At 41.0% G+C, this 22,418-nt stretch overlaps 1 protein-coding gene across 4 annotated transcripts in view; it reads right to left on the reverse strand.

Annotated features, from left to right (window-relative positions):
• Positions 1 to 22,418, reverse strand: part of LOC144595108 (anosmin-1-like) — a 165,070-nt gene that overhangs the window by 37,971 nt on the left and 104,681 nt on the right. For 3 of the 4 annotated variants that reach the window (XM_078402173.1, XM_078402175.1, XM_078402176.1), the window contains exons 3-5: positions 15,796 to 15,858; positions 13,623 to 13,845; positions 6,439 to 6,623 (exon numbers count right to left, since the gene is read on the reverse strand). In XM_078402173.1, the coding sequence (XP_078258299.1) occupies positions 6,439 to 6,623; positions 13,623 to 13,845; positions 15,796 to 15,858 (471 nt within the window). The remainder of the gene's footprint in view (positions 1 to 6,438; positions 6,624 to 13,622; positions 13,846 to 15,795; positions 15,859 to 22,418) is intronic. The other variant, XM_078402174.1, reaches the window with a different exon arrangement.

The following is a 22,418-nucleotide window of genomic DNA, read 5'->3' on the forward strand; positions in this document are numbered from 1 at the left end:
TCGAGCCAGCACCGCCATTCAATGCGATCATGGCTGATCACTCTCAATCAGTACCCCGTTCCTGCCTTCTCCCCATACCTCCTCACTCCGCTATCCTTAAGAGCTCTATCCAGCTCTCTCTTGAAAGCATCCAACGAACTGGCCTCCACTGCCTTCTGAGGCAGAGAATTCCACACCTTCACCACTCTCTGACTGAAAAAGTTCCTCCTCATCTCCGTTCTAAATGGCCTACCCCTTATTTTTAAACTGTGGCCCCTTGTTCTGGACTCCCCCAACATTGGGAACATGTTTTCTGCCTCTAATGTGTCCAATCCCCTAATTATCTTATATGTTTCAATAAGATCCCCCCTCATCCTTCTAAATTCCAGTGTATACAAGCCCAATCGCCCCAGCCTTTCAACATACGACAGTCCCACCATTCCGGGAATTAACCTAGTGAACCTACGCTGCACGCCCTCCATAGCAAGAATATCCTTCCTCAAATTTGGAGACCAAAACTGCACACAGTACTCCAGGTGCGGTCTCACCAGGGCCCTGGATAGGTGCATTTCTCTTTAAAGTAGGGACTTCAAAGGTAGGCTTTTTTTCATGCTGAGGATGGAATGAGTCTAGAATGCACCTCCTGAAGAGGTGGTGGAGGCAGATAATCTCGCAAAATTGAGGAAGCATCAAGACAAGTACTTGAAACACCAAGGCATGGAAGGCTGTAAAACACCAAGGCATAGTAGTCTAGATAGGTGGACAGGATGGACATAGAGGGCCAAAGGGCCTCTGTGCCGTATTGGTCATAGGAAATAGAACATAGAACAGTATAGCATAGAACAAGCTCTTTGGCCCGCAATGTCTGTGTCAGATAACATGCCAAGTTAAACTAATCTCCAGAAATATGGACCCAAAACGTCACCCATTCCTTCTCTCCTGAGATGCTGCCTGGCCTGCTGAGTTACTCCAGCATTTTGTGAAATAAATACCTTCGATTTGTACCAGCATCTGCAGTTATTTTCTTGCACACCAGAAATACAATGAACTCTGAAGAAGGGTCCTAACCTGAAACATTGCCTATCCATTCCTTCCACATGCTACCTGATCCACTGAGTTACTCCATCACTGTGTCAAGTTAATCACCTATGCCTGTATGTAATGCAGTGACTCGTGGGGTGCCGCAAGGCTCGGTGCTGGGACCCCAGTTGTTTACAATATATATTAACAATTTAGAAGAGGGAATTAAATGTAACATCTCTAAGTTTGCGGATGACACTAAGCTGGGTGGCAGTGTGAGCTGCGAGGAGGATGATATGAGGCTGCAGGATGACTTGGATAGGTTGGGTGAGTGGGCAGAAGCATGGCAGATGCAGTATCATGTGGAAAAATGTGAGGTTATCTACTTGGTGACAAGAACAGGAAGGCAATTATTATCTGAATGGTGTCAGATTAGAAGAAGGGGAGGTGCAACGAGACCTGGGTGTCCTTGTACATCAGTCACTGAAAGTAAACATGCAGGTACAGCAGGCAGTGAAGAAAGCTAATGGCATGTTGGCCTTCATTGCGAGATGATTTGAGTTTAGGAGCAAGGGGGGTTCTACTGCAGTTGTACAGGGCCCTGGTGAGACCACACCAGTACTGTGTGCAATTTTGGTCTCCTTATTTGAGGAAGGACATTATTGCTATTGAGGGAGTGCAGCATGTATGTTCACCAGGGTAATTCCCAGGATGGCGGAACTGACATATGATGAAAGAATGGGTCGACTGGGCTTGTATTTGCTGGAATTTAGATGCATGAAAGGGGATCTTATGGAAACATATAAAATTCTTAAAGGATTGGACAGGGTAGATGCACGAAAAATGTTCCCGATGTTGGGGGAGTCCAGAACATGGGCTCACAGTTTAAAAATAAGGGGTCGGCCATTTAGGACTGAGATGAGGAAAAACTTTTCATCCAGAGAGTTGTGAATCTGTGGAATTCTATGCCACAAAAGGCAGTGGAGGTCAATTCACTGGATGTTTTCAAGAGAGAGTTAGATTTAGCTCTTAGGGCTAAGGGAATCAAGGGATAGGGGGGAAATGGCCGGAACGGGGTATTGATTTTGGATGATCAGCCATGATCATATTGAATGGCGGTGCTGGCACGAAGGGCCAAATGGCCTACTCTTGCACCTATTTTCTATGTTTCTATGTTTCTATGTAATCCTTTTCCCTCATTCCCTGCATATCCATGTGCCATCTAAAAGCTTCTGAAATGCCACTGTCACATCTGTCCATGACTATGGCTCGAAGAACATCAATAATGAATACTTCACAATTATACAGCAACTGTAATACGATTCCAAGAGAAAGTTCACGGGATCAGGATATAAATTTGAGGAAAGAAAGGAGAGATGAAAGAAAGAGGTGATCAAGGAAGGAAATCCAGAAAGCATCCAGAAATGTAAAAAAAGCACAATGGTGCAGAAATTGAACTTAAGGATACTTAATAGCTGGAACTGGGATAGTGCAAATATTGGGAAAGTAGTAGGGATGGAAATAGGGAAGGGTAAAGAGAGGAGAGATTTGAAAACAAGGATACAGGCAGCAGAGTTTTGAATATCCTCATGTTTATGACGGGAAAATGTAGAGGGCAGCAAGAAGGGATTGGAATAATTGATACTACAACTGGGAAATACTGGGTTGTGGTTTCCAGCAACAAATAGGTTGTCACAAAATGCTGGAGTAGCTCGGCGGGACAGGCAGCATCTCTGGAGAGAAGGAATGGGTGACGTTTCGGGTCGAGACCCTTCTTCAGACCTACACCTTCTTCAGACCTACAGGTTCCTACACCTCCAACAGATAGGTTCTTCTGGAGGTGGAACTGGATGGCATTAGCAATGAAATGGGTACAAGGCCTGAAACATATCTCGACTAACATTGACACTGATATTGTCTCAGATGGTTAGAAGCTAATGGAAGGGAGTCAGCTTTAGGGAATAGAGTTTGTAAACTTTGTTCTCCATTAAGAGTAGATACTAGACTGAGGCCTCTGGATAAAAAATTCACATTAATTTGTCAAGTTATGAAAGACTAGATGAAATTAAGCTCTGTCAAAATGGCTATTGGCACTAGAATAGATCTTGTCCACAAATGTCAAGAGTTGTCCGCACGGCAATCAATTTCTGTGCTTCCCTCACTTTTGTAGTGACATTGAGCTAAATTAAATTAGGCAGAAGGATACAGTGGTTGCACAGCAGCAATATTTTGTTTCCTTAAAATCACAGTTTCCTCTGCTCCCAGAACTGTCTCACTAGAAGAAAGCTCCAGGAAAGTGCATACATTGACAATAAAGTGTTGCCATTTGGTGAATGGTACTCCACACCAAGATAAAAATCCAACCCTTCTGGAAATATTTGCAATTAGTAACCTGATTACTGCCACTGAGCTGCACATTCAGATTTTAATCAGCTTCAAGTTAGCTGACAATAAATCAGCACCATTTCCACCATTAATCTTTTGATTAACACAGATCATTTATCCGATCTCTCAAAACTTCTGAGAAATATATTCCACCTCACAGTCAACTGAATATTAATTTACTGTTAGACAATAGACAATAGGTGCAGGAGTAGGCCATTCAGCCCTTCGAGCCAGCACCCACCATTCAATGTGATCATGGGTGATCATTCTCAATCAGTACCCCGTTCCTGCCCACTCCCCATAACCCCGACTCCACTATCTTTAAGAGCTCTATCTAGCTCTCTCTTGAAAGCTGCCTTTGTACTCACAGTTTTATCCAAAATAACACTGCAGTTACAAAATGGTAAATCATAAACATAAAACACAGCCAGCATGAAACTGGACCTTGAATGAAATTCAACACAACTGTGGAGGTTTTACCAGTTGGATGTTATACCTCTGTTCAATTCCAATGATTTAAAATTAACTGAGTTTCATGTCTGCAATATCCAGCCTAGTTTATTTTATTTCCCTTGTCCCAATCACCCCCAGATGTAACTTGTCTACTAGATATTTGTCATAGACGGATCTGGCAGATACTCATCAGTTTACCTGTAATTCAAATACAGACAAAATGCAACTCTTAATATTTGGAGATCATGTTCCAAATGCGAATAAAATAATATTGGCACTACTTTAACAGGTATTGGTATCAGAACTACATCCCAGGATTTACAGGATTTACAGCTGTTATCAGGCAACTGAACCATGAGCAGTCCTGATCTACTATCTACCTCATTGGAAACCCTCGGATTATCTTTAATCGGACTTTACTGGCTTTACCTTGCACTAAATGCTATTCACGTTATTCCCTACATCATGTATCTGTACATTGTGGATGGCTTGATTGTAATCATGTATTGTCTTTCCGCTGGCTGGTAAGCACACAACAATTTTTTTTCACTGTACGTTGGTTCACATTGACAATAAACTAAATGAAACTAAACATAGTCAAAACCATGTATCATCACAGTGATAAGTTATGAAAGGTCAAATGCGATGAAGTGCCAATCAAGATACTCATTTGCTATATAGATTAATGGATGTCATCCTTAGTGGTTGGAAGTCAAAGAAGAATCATATCTCACACACAACTGCCTTCGTATTTCTCTCATTTTAACACATGTGAAATAGTGTCAGCAGAAACAAGGCACGCTATGGTTTCTCAACCCTGCCCACTGTTATAATTCCCTTCAACACTGTGAAAATTTGCAGCTAGGCAATTAGAGTTTTGTGCCTGCTTCATCTGGTTTATAGCATAGCACAACCTGATTTTATATGAGCATTGCATTATTTATTATGGCACCTTGTGTACCAGTGGAAAAATGCTCGAAGGGATTATTGGAAGGGTGTCTCTCAAAAGGTTGGAAATCAAAATTGATAACTCTGAATTGATCCTTGTTGCACATTGCCTTTGTTGACTCAGATCTGAACTATTCAGTTCAATTTTGCTCTTTATACAATCTCAGGAAAAATCTCCAGGTTATCAAAATGGTCTGACATCGATTCTCTAGAATTCTAAAGGGTTAAATTATGAGCTCAGATTGCCTCAACATGGCCTGCAATTCCTGAGTGTAAACCAGTCTATTAGGTTTCGAAGGATGATTTAATTAAAGTATTTTAAATGATTTAAAAAACTGGATAGGATAGATTTGGAGAAACTTCCTCCATTGGTGATCACAACAACAGAGCATAAACTCAGAATTAGAATAAGGAGTGGACTAAGAGTAGAAATTCCTGTAAATATTCAGCAGGTCAGCCACTCATTCTTATGACACAAAGAATTAATGTAGAAACAAGGAACTGCAGATACTGGTTTACAAAAAAAAAGACACAAAATGTTATAACAAGAGTAACTCAGCAGGTCAGGCAGCATCTCAGGAGAGAAGGAATGGGTGACATTTCGGGTCGAGACCCTTGTCACCCATTCCTTCTCTCCTGAGATGCTGCCTGACCTGCTGAGTTACTCCAGCATTTTGTGAATAAATACCTTCGATTTGTACCAGCATCTGCAGTTATTTTCTTACACTAAATGTTATAACAACATCACAATACAATAGACAATAGGTGCAGGAGTAGGCCATTCAGCCCTTCGAGCCAGCACCGCCATTCAATGCGATCATGGCTGATCATTCTCAATCAGTACCCCGTTCCTGCCTTCTCCCCATACCCCCTCACTCCGCTATCCTTAAGAGCTCTATCCAGCTCTCTCTTGAAAGCATCCAACGAACTGGCCTCCACTGCCTTCTGAGGCAGAGAATTCCACACCTTCACCACTCTCTGACTGAAAAAGTTCTTCCTCATCTCCGTTCTAAATGGCTTACCCCTTATTCTTAAACTGTGGCCCCTTGTTCTGGACTCCCCCAACATTGGGAACATGTTTCCTGCCTCTAATGTGTCCAATCCCCTGATTATCTTATATGTTTCAATAAGATCCCCCCTCATCCTTCTAAATTCCAGTGTATACAAGCCTAATTGCTCCAGCCTTTCAACATACGACAGTCCCGCCATTCCGGGAATTAACCTAGTGAACCTACGCTGCACGCCCTCAATAGCAAGAATATCCTTCCTCAAATTTGGAGACCAAAACTGCACACAGTACTCCAGGTGCGGTCTCACCAGGGCCCGGTACAACTGTAGAAGGACCTCTTTGCTCCTATACTCAACTCCTCTTGTTATGAAGGCCAACATTCCATTGGCTTTCTTCACTGCCTGCTAGGCAGATTATTCTGGTACCATTGGAATCCACTCGGAGCCCAAGACCTCTGTTGGTCCGGCAAAACGAAAGGTTCTGGAGCCAAGGGTGCCGGGTTAATTGGTGGTGGACCTGTACCATCTGAGAGTGAAGCTTTAACTGACGAGGCTGGAGCTCCATGCCCTAAAAGGTTGTAGTTGATGTACCAGCTGAAAATTTACAGGAGTTATTTAAGAAATAAACAACTTATTATTGCTGACCTGTGCAACTGTTTGCCAGTTAGAAGCATCATCTTCACTGGGATGGATCCCATAGTTCCACCTCCTCTGTACCAAGTAGATAACTGGTTCAACAGAGATATTGAATTTCGATGACCATTTAATCTCCAGATTTCCAGTCTGTAGCTCGGCAAAACCTAACTCCTTTCTGGGCTTCAACGGGACACCTACATAAAAAGGTTCAGCATCATTAGAGCAGGCGAAACATCCACACAGAGAGAAAGATTTAATGGATAAATGCATTTATCTAAAATTTAACAATGTAACAAGAGAAACCAAGATGACCTGAACTCCGTTTTTAAAAATATATGGCTACGCATTTACTCCGCAAGGGTCAGTTATTTAAACAAACACCTGCAACAATGCACATCTTTATTGAAGACACCTACAGGTATGCACTCCAGTACCTTAAACAGGCAGTTCAGAGAGGGCAAAAAACAAACTGCTGGGAGAACTCAGTGGGCCAGGCAGCATCTGTGGAGGGAAATGGACAGATGATGTTTTGGGTTGGCACTCTTCAGTTATGATGTGCAGTCATACCCATGCAGAGTGATCAGTTGAAATTTTCTCTGCGAGAATTCTGTTGGAGCACTGAAACAGCAGGTCATATGTTTCAGTAAATATGTTTCTCTTTCCACAGATGCTGCCTGACCTGTGGGGTGTTTCTGACAGTTTCTGTTATTATTTCAGAATTCCAGAACCTACAATGTTTTAATATGAGTGAACTGGTAGAGCTGTTGCCTCACAGCACCAGACACACGGTTTGATCCTGACCTTAGGTGCTGCCTGTGTAGAGTTTGCACATTCTCCCTGTGACCAAGTGGGTCTCCTCTGTGTGCTCAGGTTTCTTTCCACATCCAAACGACATGGGTTTGTAGGTTAATTGGCGTCTGTAAATTGCTCCTGGTGTTTAGGGAGGGCGCAGAATTAGTGTATGAACAGATGGTTGATGGTCAGCGTGGACTCGGTGGGCCGAAGGGCTTGTTTTCATGTTGTATCTCTAAACTAAATTTAAATCTTAAGTCAAGGAACACATGCAGGTTTTGCCTTCAATTGGTGCTTAATAGCTCTAACAGCAAGCAAAACCAAAATTTAACCTGAGAATTGAATCGTTCATCGGGTTTAGTGGGAAATGCGAGCATCCATGTTGTAATATTTTGTTAAACAAAATATTTGCATGTGAATTCAGACATGTGCAATAATTTTAAATATTTTAAACATTACCACGAATACACAGAATAGATTTCACTTCATAGATTACAACACAGTCTTACAGAGAAAAATAAGCCATTGAGAGCCATTGAGAATAAAAATGAGAGTGATCAGCCATGATCGCATTGAATGGCGGTGCTGGCTCGAAGGGCTGAATGGCCTACTCCTGCACCTATTGTCTATTGTCTATTGTCTTGAAGGTGTGATTTGTACACTGCCAGAAGAAAAGTTCAGGAACTAATACATTCCCTCTCCACATTAAACATCAAACAAGCAGCCAAGTGCTGGTTAATATTACACACAAGACCAGACAAGTCCTCAAATGCAACTGATGTGATTGATATTCTCACTCTATAATATATATTCTTTGTATTTTTGGCTGACTTTGGTATACTAATTACAAACTGTACTTCCAGCAACTTAACTGCATAAATCATATCTCTGATTATGTTAGCCTTCTGTCAACTTGAACTGTAACTTCAGAAAACACATTTAAATGCAATGTGCAATGAAAGTGTAATATATATATGAAAGTACAGCACATTTTTATTAGAATGTCTTTAGATCCTTTTTGCATTGGTGATTACCAGTAACTAATCAGTAATAGTATTTATTTGTAGATTTTAGTTGTTCTTAGAAGTAACAAGGAGTCCAACATCCTGCCTATCGTGTGTAGGAAGGAACTGCAAATGCTGCTTTACACCGAAGATAGACACAAAATGCTGGAGTAACTCTTCGAGTCAGACAGCATTTCTGGATAGAAGGAATGGGTAATGTGTTGGGTCGAGACCCTTATACAGACTGACTACCATAATGTTTTGTGAACACCAATCTGCAGTTGTAGAATTCAATGCAAATATATCTCTGATTGTGTTTTATATTATGGTTAAATTATTGTTAAATTGAAACCAGTGCAACTCTCCTGCTGAACTACTAAATAAAGTCAGTAGAGTAATAAAAAGTTCCCTTTCTGTATTAGTTGATTCCAAATAATTCACAAGGCCAAATACTACAATGTAAACAGGGTCGTCTCAAAATTACAAATTAAAAATGGGGAGGGTCAACATAGGATAGAGGAGCAGAATTAGGCCATTTGGCCCATCAACTCTACTCCGCCATTTAGTCACGGCTGATATATCTTTCCCTCTCAACCCCATTCTCCTGCCTTCTCCCTATAACCCTTGATTTCCTTACTAATCAAGAATCTGTCAATCTCCTGCTTAAAAATATCCATTGATGGCCTCCCTAGCCGTCTGTGGCAATGAACTCCACTGAATTATTTTTTAAGCGTAATCATTGTTATTTGGTAGGAGAATGTAGCAGCCGTACATATGTCCAGTGTAGGAAGGAACTGCAGATGCTGGTTTAAACCGAAGATAGACACAAAAAGCTGGAGTAACTCAGCGGTCGGTACAGGCTGCATCTCTGGAGAGAAGGAATGGGTGACGTTTCGGGTCAAGTCTGAAGAAGGGTCTCGACTCGAAACATCACTCATTCCTTCTCTCCGGAGATGCTGCCTGTCCCGCTGAGTTACTCCAGCTTTTTGTGTCTGTCTTACGTATGTACAGCACAGTCCCACAAAGGTCAATGGAAGAAGGATCAGTTTTATCGTGTAACAGTATTTAACCTGATCTCTGTTATCAAGCTTTAGTCACCACTTTTCTCTTCTTTGGTTCTTTGACAATATCTGAATAATTACATTTCTATTCATTACAGAGTTAAATCTGGGAGAAAGAAGATCTTGTTTGCTGGATCGGGAACAGAAGTAATTAGTCATGCTATAACTCTGGTGATTGATGCTTATGACAAAAATGAGTCATAATGAGAAGATAATACTGCAGGAATCTCACGATCAAGCCCCAAACAGTGTATGCTTTCTCACATTCTCCCATTCATTTATGATAAATGTGGACGGAATTTCTCATTCAGTGCTAATTATATCAACATGGAACAGCTCCCAACAATATTGTTTTTACATTTGCAAGAAGCACCAACAACTGTTGCAGATTGATGGATGCTTTTGTTTCATTCCAGCCATGAAATGTAAACAGTAATTTTACCCCATCATTTAATATTCAACTCCCAATCATGTAAAATATCCTTGAAATGTCAAAATTATTTTCTAAAATTAATTCTTCCAAATGGTTTTTAACAAATTTGATAGCCTCAGAATATTATGAACAGGAAAGGTTACAAATGGCAAGAGGTTTAGTCCTTCCAATATTATTTGGTGCCCCCTCTTTTTTCACAATGCACATGAACCTCTGAGTTAATATATGTATAATTTATATATAATTTATGTTTCTGTGTATACCTGTGAAGCTGCTGCAGGCAAGCTGTACCTCACTGTACTTGTGCTTGTGAATATAAACTTGATTTGACTTGACTTGACTTCAATTAAGATGATGACTGGATCTGAAGTCAACCAGAGTCCCACTTTGTTTTTTAGAGATACAGCGCAGAAACAGGCCCTTCGGCCAACTGGGTCCGCGCCGCCCAGCGATCCCTGCACATTGACACCATCCTACACCCACTAGGGACAATTTTTACATTTTCCCAGTCAATTAACCTACAAACCTGTACGTCTTTGGAATGTGGGAGGAAACCGAAGATCTTGGAGAAAACCCACGCAGGTCACCGGGAGAACGTACAAACTCCGTACAGTACAGGCACACGTAGTCAGGACTTCTACTCTCCGTATACTTCTACTCTCCACCTGAACATATGTGGACAGGAATCTAACTCAGAGTCATTTTGAATCTACATGAATCAGATTTTCCTTGCTAAATGCAGTCAGCCAGTGTGGATGTCATTGACACACTTTTATTGGCCATAAAATTCCATGAATTCGATTTTTGAAATTCCTTCCTGATAATGCAAAATATTTTTTAGTACTGACAGTTGTTATGGGTAATTTATCTGACCACATTTTCAAATGTCCAAGTGGTGACTGAGTCTTTACTGCCTAATTACCTGGCATTTCACTAAATTCCTGACTTTCATATTCCAATCCTAACCACTCTATTGTTTTTCATTATTAAAGTATGTGCTGACAGCTGGCTTTGTAATGGACTAAAAATGACCAGCAATCTCACATGTTCAAATGTACAGTTCCATCTGATATTCCGTATGCCAGTAGATAGCACAGCTATCAGAGAATCAGGCTACTGTGCTGTTGTCCTCTCGACAACCCCTGTTCCCCACCTGACTGCAATACGCTTATTAAACAAATCTTCTGTTAAATGCCACAGGCTCTTATGAAAGACACTGGCACTAAAATATCCTCTGCCATGCTCATTTCAAAACACCCCAAAAAGTTATAGAGCCAAAGAATACTTTTGAGAAACAGATAATATTATAAGCTAGGAAGAACTGCAGCCACTTTATACAGTACAAGCTCCCTTTAATAACAATGTGATATGAACCAGATAATCTATTACAGTTGCTATGATTACCAAATAAATAAATATTGACCAGAATACTCTGCCCTTCCATAAAATAGTATCATGGGATCTTCCCCCAAACCTGAGAAGGCAGAAGGACTTTATCATCTCCTCAGCATTTCCTCAGCACTGTACAGCAGTCATAGTCATGGAGTCATAGAGTCATAGAATCATGCAGCATGGAAACTAGCCCTTCAGCCCAACTTGCCCATGTCGACCAAGATGACCCATCTAAACTCGTACCACCTGCCTGCCCCTGGCCCATATCCCTCTAAACCTTTCACATCAATGTACATGCACAAATGTGTTATAGTACCTGCCTCAACTACCTTCTTTGGCAGCTTGTATACCCACCACCCTCCGTGTGAAAAGTTGCCTCTCAGGTTCCCCCTCATCATCGTAGACACCTCTAGAAGATCACCCCTCAGCCTACTGCGCTCCAAGAAATAAAGCTGTAACCTGCTCAACTGCTCCCTCTAGCTCAGGCCCTCGAGTCCTGGCAACATCCTTGTGAATCTTCTCTGCACTTTTTCCAGCTTAATGACATCCTTCTATAGTGTCCAAAATAAATTTTTATCCAAGATTTTAGACTTGAGTCGGAAGTATCATTATCTTCCTTTCCTTGTTATTAGGCTCATTGTTATTAATTAATACATATCCAACACATGAAATGAAAATTATTCAAGCATTTTTCTTGGTTAACACCCAGTGAAGATCCCTTTTTAGTTCTAACATCCTTAAACATACACTTACTTGGCTAACCTTACAACAGAATTTAGTTATGTTAAGTTACAGTAGAATTTCCAGTCTGATACCTTTTTGCAGCACTTGGACTTTGTCCTACAGGTCATGACTTTTCAAGTACGCTTCCAAGTAATCTTTCAGTGTGATGGCAGTATCATCATTTTGGTATGACTCCAGACCTTCACTACACAGACGAAGAAAACATCTCATCTAACCTCTAATCCCTCTAACAAATTGCTTTCAATCTATACTTCCTGGTAGGTTGATGATCTCGCCACACAGTTTGGATGAACAGATTAACGATTTGTCATCTAAAATTTCTATGGAGTAGGAGTTAGTACTTTTGATCCTGCTTCAGTGGAGACAATGGATACTTCCTCACAAAAGGAAGGAATCAATACAAGCCACTCCAAATAATCAGCAGACGGATAAAACCAAAGATTTAGTAACAAGTACCATCTATCGCATACAAAATATTCAGTGCAGGAGGATATAAAGAAGGGGAGAAGTGAGTGGAGGAAGGAGAGGGAAAAGATCTGATATAATAAACTTGCAGCAAACATAATGCATATTCACTTGATTAGGATGATGTAGAAACAAAGAACTGCAGATGCTGGTTTAGAATAAAAGACACAAAGTGCTGGAGTAACTCAGTGGGTCAGGCAGCATCCCTGGAGAATACGTCTGAAGAAGTGTCTCGACCCAAAATGTCCATGCTCTCCAGGGATGCTGCATAATCCACTGAGTTACTCCAGCACTTTGTGTCTTGAATAGTAAGATCATTGTTTCACATTATCGCTTATATTAATATCGACTTTTGTGCAGCAGATTGGGATTTTACTGGTGCTATATAAGTACGCGTTGCTGACACTAAATGTTGAACAAAAACATGGAGGCACCATGTCACAGATAGTAAAGCTGCTGCTTCACAGCTCCGGGTTCAGTCCTGATCTCAGGTGCAGTCTGCATAATTTGTATACTCTCCCTGTGATTGTGTGGACCTCCTTTGGGTACTCAGTTTCCTCTCATATCCCAAAGATTTGCAGGTTATTTGGATAAAATGCCATTGTAAATTACCCCTATGTGTAGATCAGGGTAGTGTTGATGAGATTGAGAGATTATTTTTTTTTAATGGATATAATGCAGGGTAAGTATAAGTGTAGTTTAGTTTAGTTTAGTTTAGTTTAGAGTTACAGCGCAGAATTAGCCCCTTCGGCCCACCGAGTCCCCGCCAACTAGTGATCCCCACACACTATCCTACACAATAGGGACAATTTACAATCTTTACCAAAGTCAATTAACCTAAAAACCTGTATGTTTGGAGTGTAGGAGGAATCCGGAGATCCCAGAGAAAACCCACGCGGTCACGGGTAGAATGTACAAAAGCAGTACAGGCAACATCCATAGTCAGTATTGAACCAGGGTCTCTGGCGCTGTAACTTTACTACTGCGCTACCATGCTGCCATAATTAACACCCAGCTTACGTTCCCTAAACAATCCACCGTTTGGTGAATTCTGCTTCACAATGGTAGAAGGATCAAAAAGCAATGTTGTTATGAATGCTTGACCGCCGTAAATGGGTGGGTGATGGTCAGAACGTATGGCCTTGGTGGCCCAAAAGGCCTGCATTTATGCTGCATATCTCCACGGCTCTATGGCTGGAGCTGCCACTTTAAAGGTAATCCTCCGTAAAGGCTCACATCACATGTGGGAGAATGTTTGACGTGTAGCACAAGCATTTACCAATGTACAGGACAGGGGCTTACCTCTGAACAGGTTACGTGGTATTTGACATGTATGACCGCAGCCGTTGGAACAGCATTTCTTTAGACCCGAGCATTCGTTGTCGACCTCACAACTTTCCACACAGGCAGCAGCAAACCCACTGGCCTTCTCTGGAGCCGGACAGTCCCCTTGCTTCGCCGACTGGATTGACTTCAGGAACTCACAGCTCGTCAGGCACTCATAATGTTTCTTTGGAAAAAGAAACTGGAATGAAATTAAAAGAACTGAATTATTTAATTTGTACAAAAATCCTAAAATAATTGCTGAAAGATTAATTTACCATATAAAATCATGTTGTAAATTCCACGGCTGGAGAAATTCCAGAATAATTCATTTGCTTTGATGAACATCTGCAGCCATATAAAAACACTGATGTCGAGTCATTAAACCTATTGTACCATCTTCCATTTTAGATTGTGGTTTCAAACAGATCCCAACCCAATACATGCAAACCGACCAAGATGCCCTATCTAAGATAGTCTCATTTGCCCACGTTTGGCCCATATCCCTCAAAACCTTTCTTATCCATTTATCTGTCCAGGTATCTTTTAAATACTAATGTATTACCTGCCTCAACTACCTCATCTGGTACCTTGTTCTGTATACACACTACCCTCTGTGGAAAAATTGCTCCTCAGGTTCCTACTAAATCTGCCCCTCTTACCTTAAACCTATATCCTCTGGTTTTTAAGTAAGAAAGAACTGCAGATGCTGGTTTACAACAAAGGTAGACATGTGCCAGAGTAACTCAACGGGTCAGGCAGCATCTCTGGATAAAAGGAATAGGTGATGTTTTGGGTTGAGATTCTTCATCAGACCCTTCACCAGTCTAATGATGGGTCTCGCCGCAAAATGACACATATTCCTTTTCTCTAGAGATGCTGCATGACCTGCTGAGTTGTTCCAGCATTTTGTGTCTATCCTCTGATTTTTGACCCCCCTACCCTGGACAATGTGTTTCTGTAAATAACGGTACCAATCTGTGACATGGGTGGCCAAATTTGAAAGTTATTAAATCATAATGAAACACCACAGCATTAAAAATGGGCATACCTATGATTTTTTTTTAGCTAATTTGTGATCAAAATCAACCAAAATTTGACCAAAATTTAATACTTTCAAAATTTGGAGGAAAAAAAGGAAAAAAATGATTGATAAGACATATGGGACACTTACTGATTTCTAAGCTCCCTTACAAAATGTTGGCACCTAACCCCCATGAGGCCCGTAGTTCACGCCAGGGTCATTACAATTGCGTTGTTTGATTTTTTTTTAAATCACGACGAGTGCAAAAATCCCCATCATAGCATTGACAACGTTACTCAATGGGAGAGACTACAGAATGAGACATTGCTAAAATAGGTGAGCAAACGAGATTTTTATTTCATGATTTTTTTTCTATTTATTAATAAGTAATTCAATGGGATGCTTAAACACAAAATATAAACAATAAAAACAGAAACAATAAATATAAAACAATTACTCTGCTTTTAATTCACACGTGACCAAATGGACACTGCTACTCACGTTCGGCTGCAAACATTTGGGGCATCAGAAAAACATCTTATCAGGTGATAAATGATAAAAATCATAAGCATAATAAGAATTTGGCTTAAATAGAGTTATTTAATTGCAAAATTAATGTGATCTTTTTGGAATAAATTAGCCTAAGAATTTGATGAAATCCTGCTTGAGAAATGTCACAAAAAAAACCAAGAAAACACAGGGACATATCTGATATTTTCTTTGTAAAAGCAGATTTATTTATTTTTGTTTCATCTCATTATTTTGGCTATAAACCATGATCTATACTACTTGAAATACAGGATATGAACCAATGGGAATATTACATTAAAAACAGGAAAATAACCTGGAAGTTTGGAGACCTTCAGTTTTACTACTGACTGCTGTATTTACGGAAACACCCATATCAATTCCCCTCATGATTTTATACATCTCTGTAAGATCACCCCTCAGCCTCTTGCACTCTAAGGAATAAAGTTCTAACCTGCCCAACCTTTCCCTACAGCTCAGCCCCTCAAGTCCTGGCAACATCCTTGTAAATAAATTCCATTATCCTACAAATTGAAGCAGCATTGGATCATCTTCAAAGATGTTAAAAACTAAAACAAACTGCCCAAGGGCAAATCTTACCTCACACTTGCTTGGACAGTGAGTTTCCTGGATGTCCCAGGATTCTTTGCAAGGCTCAAGGCACTGTCAAATAGAACAAAGAGTGCCTGTCAGTGTCAAAAGCCACATCAAAGGGATGTGATGCATGTCTAGCATGACTCTGGCTCACTCATACACAATGAAACAGCCATTTATCTAAACAACATTAATGCATCTTCAAATCAGTTGGTAAGTCGCACCAATTATATTTGAACATTTCAAATATCGAATCGAATCCAATATGGTTGCAACTACTGTGGTGTTTTCTTCGACATGGATGTTTTTGGTGAAATAATTATAGTGCTCTAAACACAATAATTAAAAGGCTGTCAAATAAAATGTGCAATTTTAAGATCAAATTGCGGCTATTGCAGCTTGATGGAATAAAATTATATTTTTTTGTTCGGTTTTTCAAAATTTCTTGACCACCCAAAGAGTTACTGATTTTTAAATATAATCCTTACTTTAACTAGAAGCTCATGGTAAACAGGTATTACATTATTCTCCAACTCTGAATGTGTTTCATTCATACTAAATAGTCCCAGAACTATCCTGCAGGCATGACATTTAGATAAAAGAACTTTGCTGACTTTCCCACTGACAATCCTCCAGAACAAATTTAAAATATCATTCAAATGGCCGTCAGTTTAAAACAAATCAAGGACAAAAATCAGAAAGGGGCAGTTGACAAAGAGGCAAAGCTATAACGCCATTGCAATAATGCCAGAAAAACTACCATTAGTGACAGGGAATCAATGACTTCTTATTTCAGTATTCTTGTGTTCAAAGCCCATTTCAGTCAAGAGAGGGAGAGATTCCGGTGTGTTTAATTGTCATTTGCATTAGGAACATAACAATGAAATTCTTACGCTGCAGATTTCCAGGTCAATTAATGAAATAACACAATAATAAATATACCATAATACAATAAATTCATTATTAGTAATACGATGTAACCAGAATAATATAGTGCAAAAACACGAAATAAGTAGTGCAAATAAAACAACGTTCATAATAAATCTGCTGAGGTAGGGGGGTGGTTAGCATTGTGCAATGTGGTTCATTCTGCTGGAGAATATTTGGCAGATAATGTAAAATGGGTTAGGCACGGTAGCGCAGCGGTAGAGTTGCTGCTTTACAGCGAATGCAGCGCCGGAGACTCAGGTTCGATCCTGACTACGGGTGCTGCACTGTAAGGAGTTTGTACGTTCTCCCCGTGACCTGCGTGGGTTTTCTCCGAGATCTTCGGTTTCCTCCCACACTCCAAAGACGTACAGGTATGTAGGTTAATTGGCTGGGTAAATGTAAATATTGTCCCTAGTGGGTGTAGGATAGTGTTAATGTACGGGGATCGCTGGGCGGCACGGACTTGGTGGGCCGAAAAGGCCTGTTTCCGGCTGTATATATATGATATGATATGATACCTAAATTGCATTTGAACATCAAAACTTTGTGCTTACTTGTGGATAAAACAGAGTGTGGAAAAATATTATTTACTTTTATTAATTGTAATTATTTGCAAAATATAATGGGCATGATTGTTTCTTGAGGGGAAACAGCTTAAGCTATATAAACAATTTTTATACATTTTGGAACATGTAAGTCATGCATTAAGTCCTGAGTGTGAGCTGTATTTGCTTTTTCAGTACACAACTCATGCTGCCCTGCAGATCATTGCTCCAGACCAGGGAAGCAATTGGTTTGGTCCATATGGTTTGCATCAGAAATGGGTGAATGTTGAGCCTGAGATTGTGTGGGCGGGAAGCAAGCCCTGGGAGTGGTTCTCAGGGTTTGCTGCAAAAACAGGTGAGTATAGAGTCTGATGTGGAGGCAGCAATGTTTAGGCAGCAAGCCCTGGGAGCGGTCTAGATGGAGAACCATGAAGCTGCCATAAGGAAGGCCGGAGAGTCCAGAAAAGGCCGAGAGGAAAGTCAAGAAGTGCAGAAGCAGCAGGAGACACTGGGAGTAGGACTGGGTTGGTAGAATAGTCTATTGCTCATCAATGTGAGGTCCACAATGTCTACATTACCAATGTTTAAGTAAGCCTTTAAATTTTTTTCAACTTACCTCTACACACCTTATTGATCTGCGTTCTTGCAATTCTTTGGCCTTTTATATCTCTGTATCATCTTGTTGATCTTTTAAGTCCTTCAGTCAAACAGGTGAAGTGCATTGCACAATTTCTGTGTCTCGACTGATTCTCTTGCCCTCTTTAAGCCTAATCAAATCAGAGTCATAGAGTCATACAGCGTGGAAACAGGCACATTGGCCCAACTTGTCCACGCTGACTGACATGCCCTATCCATACTAGCCCCACCTGCCCACGCTCGGCCATGGACCTCTAGATCTATCCGATCCATGTGTAACCTGTCCAAAAGGATGGAGAGAAATGGATAGTTGACGGCCCAGAGAAATGGACAGTTGGCCATTTCAGGTCATGGCCCTTTATCTCTCAGTTCTGATGAAGATGCCACATACCAAAATTATTACAACTTCTCCTTTTTCTTTACAGTGATTGGCCAGTCTTCTGTGTGGTCTATAAATTCCTGTTCTTATTTGGGTTTGAAATTTTAGAACTCACCAGAGCCACTGGTTTGAATGACACTAACAAGATATGTAATGTTTTGTGTTGAAAATTGTGCAAACATACCCAATATGTTGATGTTAAATATATTGATCAAAAGTTTCCTTTCAGCCTTTGGTGTACATTTTCTCAGCAAAGTGTGCAACACTGGACCATGTGGGTGGTCAGGATGTCACCGAAAACAACTTCTGACTTCTCCACATGACTGCAAGTTCAGATGGCAGAGATTGCTGTCAGTTTCTACAGGGCCGATGGGGAAGTCAGGGTCTCGAGGATCAGAGGGTCATGGCCAGCATCCATCAGAGGGTCACAGCAAAGGTTGACATTTTCACCATCTTTACAACAGACGTTCGCCCCCAATATTGTCAGTCACACACCAGGACAATGCAATGCCTGAGTAAGCAAATGCACCGTGACTGCTCTCTTCCCAGAGCATGGGAAAATGTATCAGATAGCATGAAGTGCTTTGACACTAATCTTTCTCACCATTACCTGTAGAAGACATGAGTAGAGACTCACATTAGAGTGATAATATTGAAGCTGATCAAAGTGAATGATGAACTGTAGCAGTCCTCGAAAAAATTCACAGGGGAATGAATGCACTTATAATGTGAATTTATACACGGCACTGAATAGTAAATGCTGATTTTATCTCAGATGGCTTGAGCAGATTTTTATTCCCTTACAAGATTGATTTCAGGAATAAGAGGCTTTAATCCTAAAGGACAGAGTGGAGAAGTTGAACTTGTTCTTCTTGGAAAATCATGAAGGGGATGAGGTAGAAAGAGAGAAGCTGTTCCCATGGAAAGGTCAAAGTCATAGAATGAAGGTGATTGGCAAAAAAAACAAAAATGACACGAGAAAAAAAAGTTTTTACACTCATTGAGTGATTACAATCTGAAAAGTATAATGGAAACATATTTAACTCCGGTGCTTAATAAGTAACTGCATGAAACAAAAAATCTGTGGTGCTCTGAGCTGAAGATATTGGTACTGGTTTATCATTGTCACATATATCGAGAAACAATGAGAAGCTTTGTTTGCATGCTATCCAGACAAATCATACTATACATGAGTAAAATCAAGCCATATACAAGTGCATCAGATAGTGAAAAGGGAAAAATACCAGGGGCAGAATATAGTGTTTCAACATTACAGAGACAAAGTCCAAGTTCCACAATGAGGTTGAAGATGACTGCAAAAAAAAGTCAAATCATGAGATCGGTACTACAAGCTAATGGGAGTAATGTTCAGTAGTCTGATAATAGCAGTGTAGAAGATGTTCCTGAATCTGGTGGAACATGCTATCAAGCTTTTGTATCTTAGACAATAGACAATATGTGCAGGAGTAGGCCATTCGGCCCTTCGAGCCAGCACCACCATTCAATGTGATCATGGCTGAACATTCTCAATCAGTACCCCATTCCTGCCTTCTCTCCATACCCCCTGACTCTGCTATCCTTAAGAGCTCTATCTAGCTCTCTCTTGAAAGCATTCAGAGAACTGGCCTCCACTGCCTTCTGAGGCAGAGAATTCCACAGATTTACAACTCTCTGACTGAAAAAGTCTTTCCTCATCTCTGTTCTAAATGACCTACCCCTTATTCTTAAACTGTGGCCCCTGGTTCTGGACTCCCCAACATTGGGAACACGTTTCCTGCCTCTAACGTGTCCAACCCCTTAATAATATATGTTTCAATAAGATCCCCTCTCATCTAAATTCCAGTGTATACAAGCCTAGTCGCTCCAGTCTTTCAACATACGACAGTTCTGCCATTCCGGGAATTAACCTAATAAAACTACGCTGCATGCCCTCAATAGCAAGAATATCCTTCCTCAAATTTGGAGACCAAAACTGCATACAGTACTCCAGGTGCGGTCTCACGAGGGCCCTGTACAACTGTAGAAGGACCTCTTTGCTCCTATACTCAACTCCTCTTGTTATGAAGGCCAACATTCCATTGGCTTTCTTCACTGCCTGCTGTACCTGCATGCTTCCTTTCAGTGACTGATGCACTAGGACACCCAGATCTCGTTGTACGTCCCTTTATCCTAACTTGACACCATTCAGATAATAATCTGCCTTCCTATTCTCACCACCAAAGTGGATAACCTCACACTTATCCACATTAAACTGCATCTGCCATGCATCCTCCCACTCACACAACCTGTCCAAGTCACCCTGCAACCTCATAGCACCTTCCTCACAGTTCACACTGCCCCCCAGGTTTGTGTCATCTGCAAATTTGCTAATCTTACTTTTAATCCCTTCATCCAAGTCATTAATGTATATTGTAAATAGCTGCGGTCCAGCACCGAGCCTTGCTCACTAGTCACTGCCTGCCATTCTGAAAGGGACCCATTTATCCCCACTCTTTGCTTTCTGTCTGCAACCAATTTTCTATCCATGTCAGTACCCTACCCCCAATACCATGTGCTCCAATTTTGCCCACTAATCTCCTATGTGGAACCTTGTCGAAGGCTTTCTGAAAGTCAAGGTACACTACATCCACTGGCTCTCCCCTGTCCACTTTCCTAGTTACGTCCTCAAAAAATTCCCCTGCTTCTGTCTTCAAGGGACCCACATTTGCCTTATATATTTTTTTCCTCTTTACATACCTAAAGAAGCCTTTACTATGCTCCTTTATATTATTGGCCTGCTTACCTTCGTACCTCATCTTTTCTCCCCGTATTGCCTTTTTAGTTATCTTCTGTTGCTCTTTAAAAGAGTCCCAATCCTCTGGCTTCTTGCTCTTCTTTACTTTGTTATACTTATTCTCTTTTATTTTTATGCTGTCCTTGACTTCCCTTGTCAGCCATGGGTGCCTCTTACTCCCCTTAGAATCTTTCCTCCTCTTTGGGATGAATTGATCCTGCAACTTCTGCATTATTCCCATATTTTTCTTCCATAGGCACTAAATTGGCCCTGTAGTTTGCCCTTGCTGTAATATTTTCAGGTGATCTTGTCAAAGCCCTTTGCGTCTTTCTTTTTCCCATATTACTTACAATTAATTTTTGAAAAATTGCAGCTACAACTTTATTGGGTGTCTTTGGACATATAACCCAAAAACCAAGGTAAAATGACAGGTTGGGTGAGTGGGCAGATGCATGGCAGATGCAGTTTAATGTGGATAAATGTGAGGCTATCCACTTTGGTGGCAAGAACAGGAAGGCAGATTATCATCTGAATAGTGTCAAGTTAGGAAAAGGGGAAGTACAATGAGATCTGGGCGTCCTTGTACATCAGTCACTGAAAGTAAGTATCAGGTACAGCAGGGAGTGAAGAAAGCTAATGGAATGTTGGCCTTCATAAAGCGATAGGAGTAGAATTAGGCCATTCGGCCCATCAAGTCCACTCCGCCATTCAATCATGGCTGATCTATCTCTCCCTCCTAACCCCATTCTCCTGCCAATCCCCATAACCCCTGACACCCGTACTAATCAAGAACCGATCTATCTCTGCTTTATCAATATCCACTTGTGTTTCTGCTTCTTTGTGTTTGGATGGGTTAAAGACCTCCATTAGGCCGACCGTCCGCAGTGCCTGCTTTTCATTTGCTCGCTTGACGGTCTGTGACATACCATAAGCAGATGTGATGCAGTGCTCACAACACCCGCGTCTCCTGCTTTGAGAATGTGTGAGCACGGCGGTTTTATTGCCACACTGGAGAGATAGTGAAACATAAAGGGAAAAACTAAGACAGGGCCACCACAGATTTTCCGGCACTCTTGGTTCCAGAGCCTTTCCCAGTCTGACCTTTCTGTCCTGGGCCTCCTCCATTGTCAGAGTGAGGCCCAGCTCAAATTGAAGGAACAGCACCTCATATTTCGCTTGGGCAACTTACACCCCAGCGGTATGAACATTGATGGTTGAAAGACCGGAGCGGCTAGGCTTGTATACGCTGGAATTTAGAAGGATGAGAGGAGATCTTATCGAAACATATAAGATTATTAAGGTGTTGGACAAGTTAGAGGCCGGAAACATGTTCCCAATGTTGGGGAAGTCCAGAACCAGGGGCCAC

Source organism: Rhinoraja longicauda, chromosome 7, assembly GCF_053455715.1.
Source record: "Rhinoraja longicauda isolate Sanriku21f chromosome 7, sRhiLon1.1, whole genome shotgun sequence".
Classification (NCBI taxonomy): Eukaryota; Metazoa; Chordata; class Chondrichthyes; order Rajiformes; family Arhynchobatidae; genus Rhinoraja; species Rhinoraja longicauda.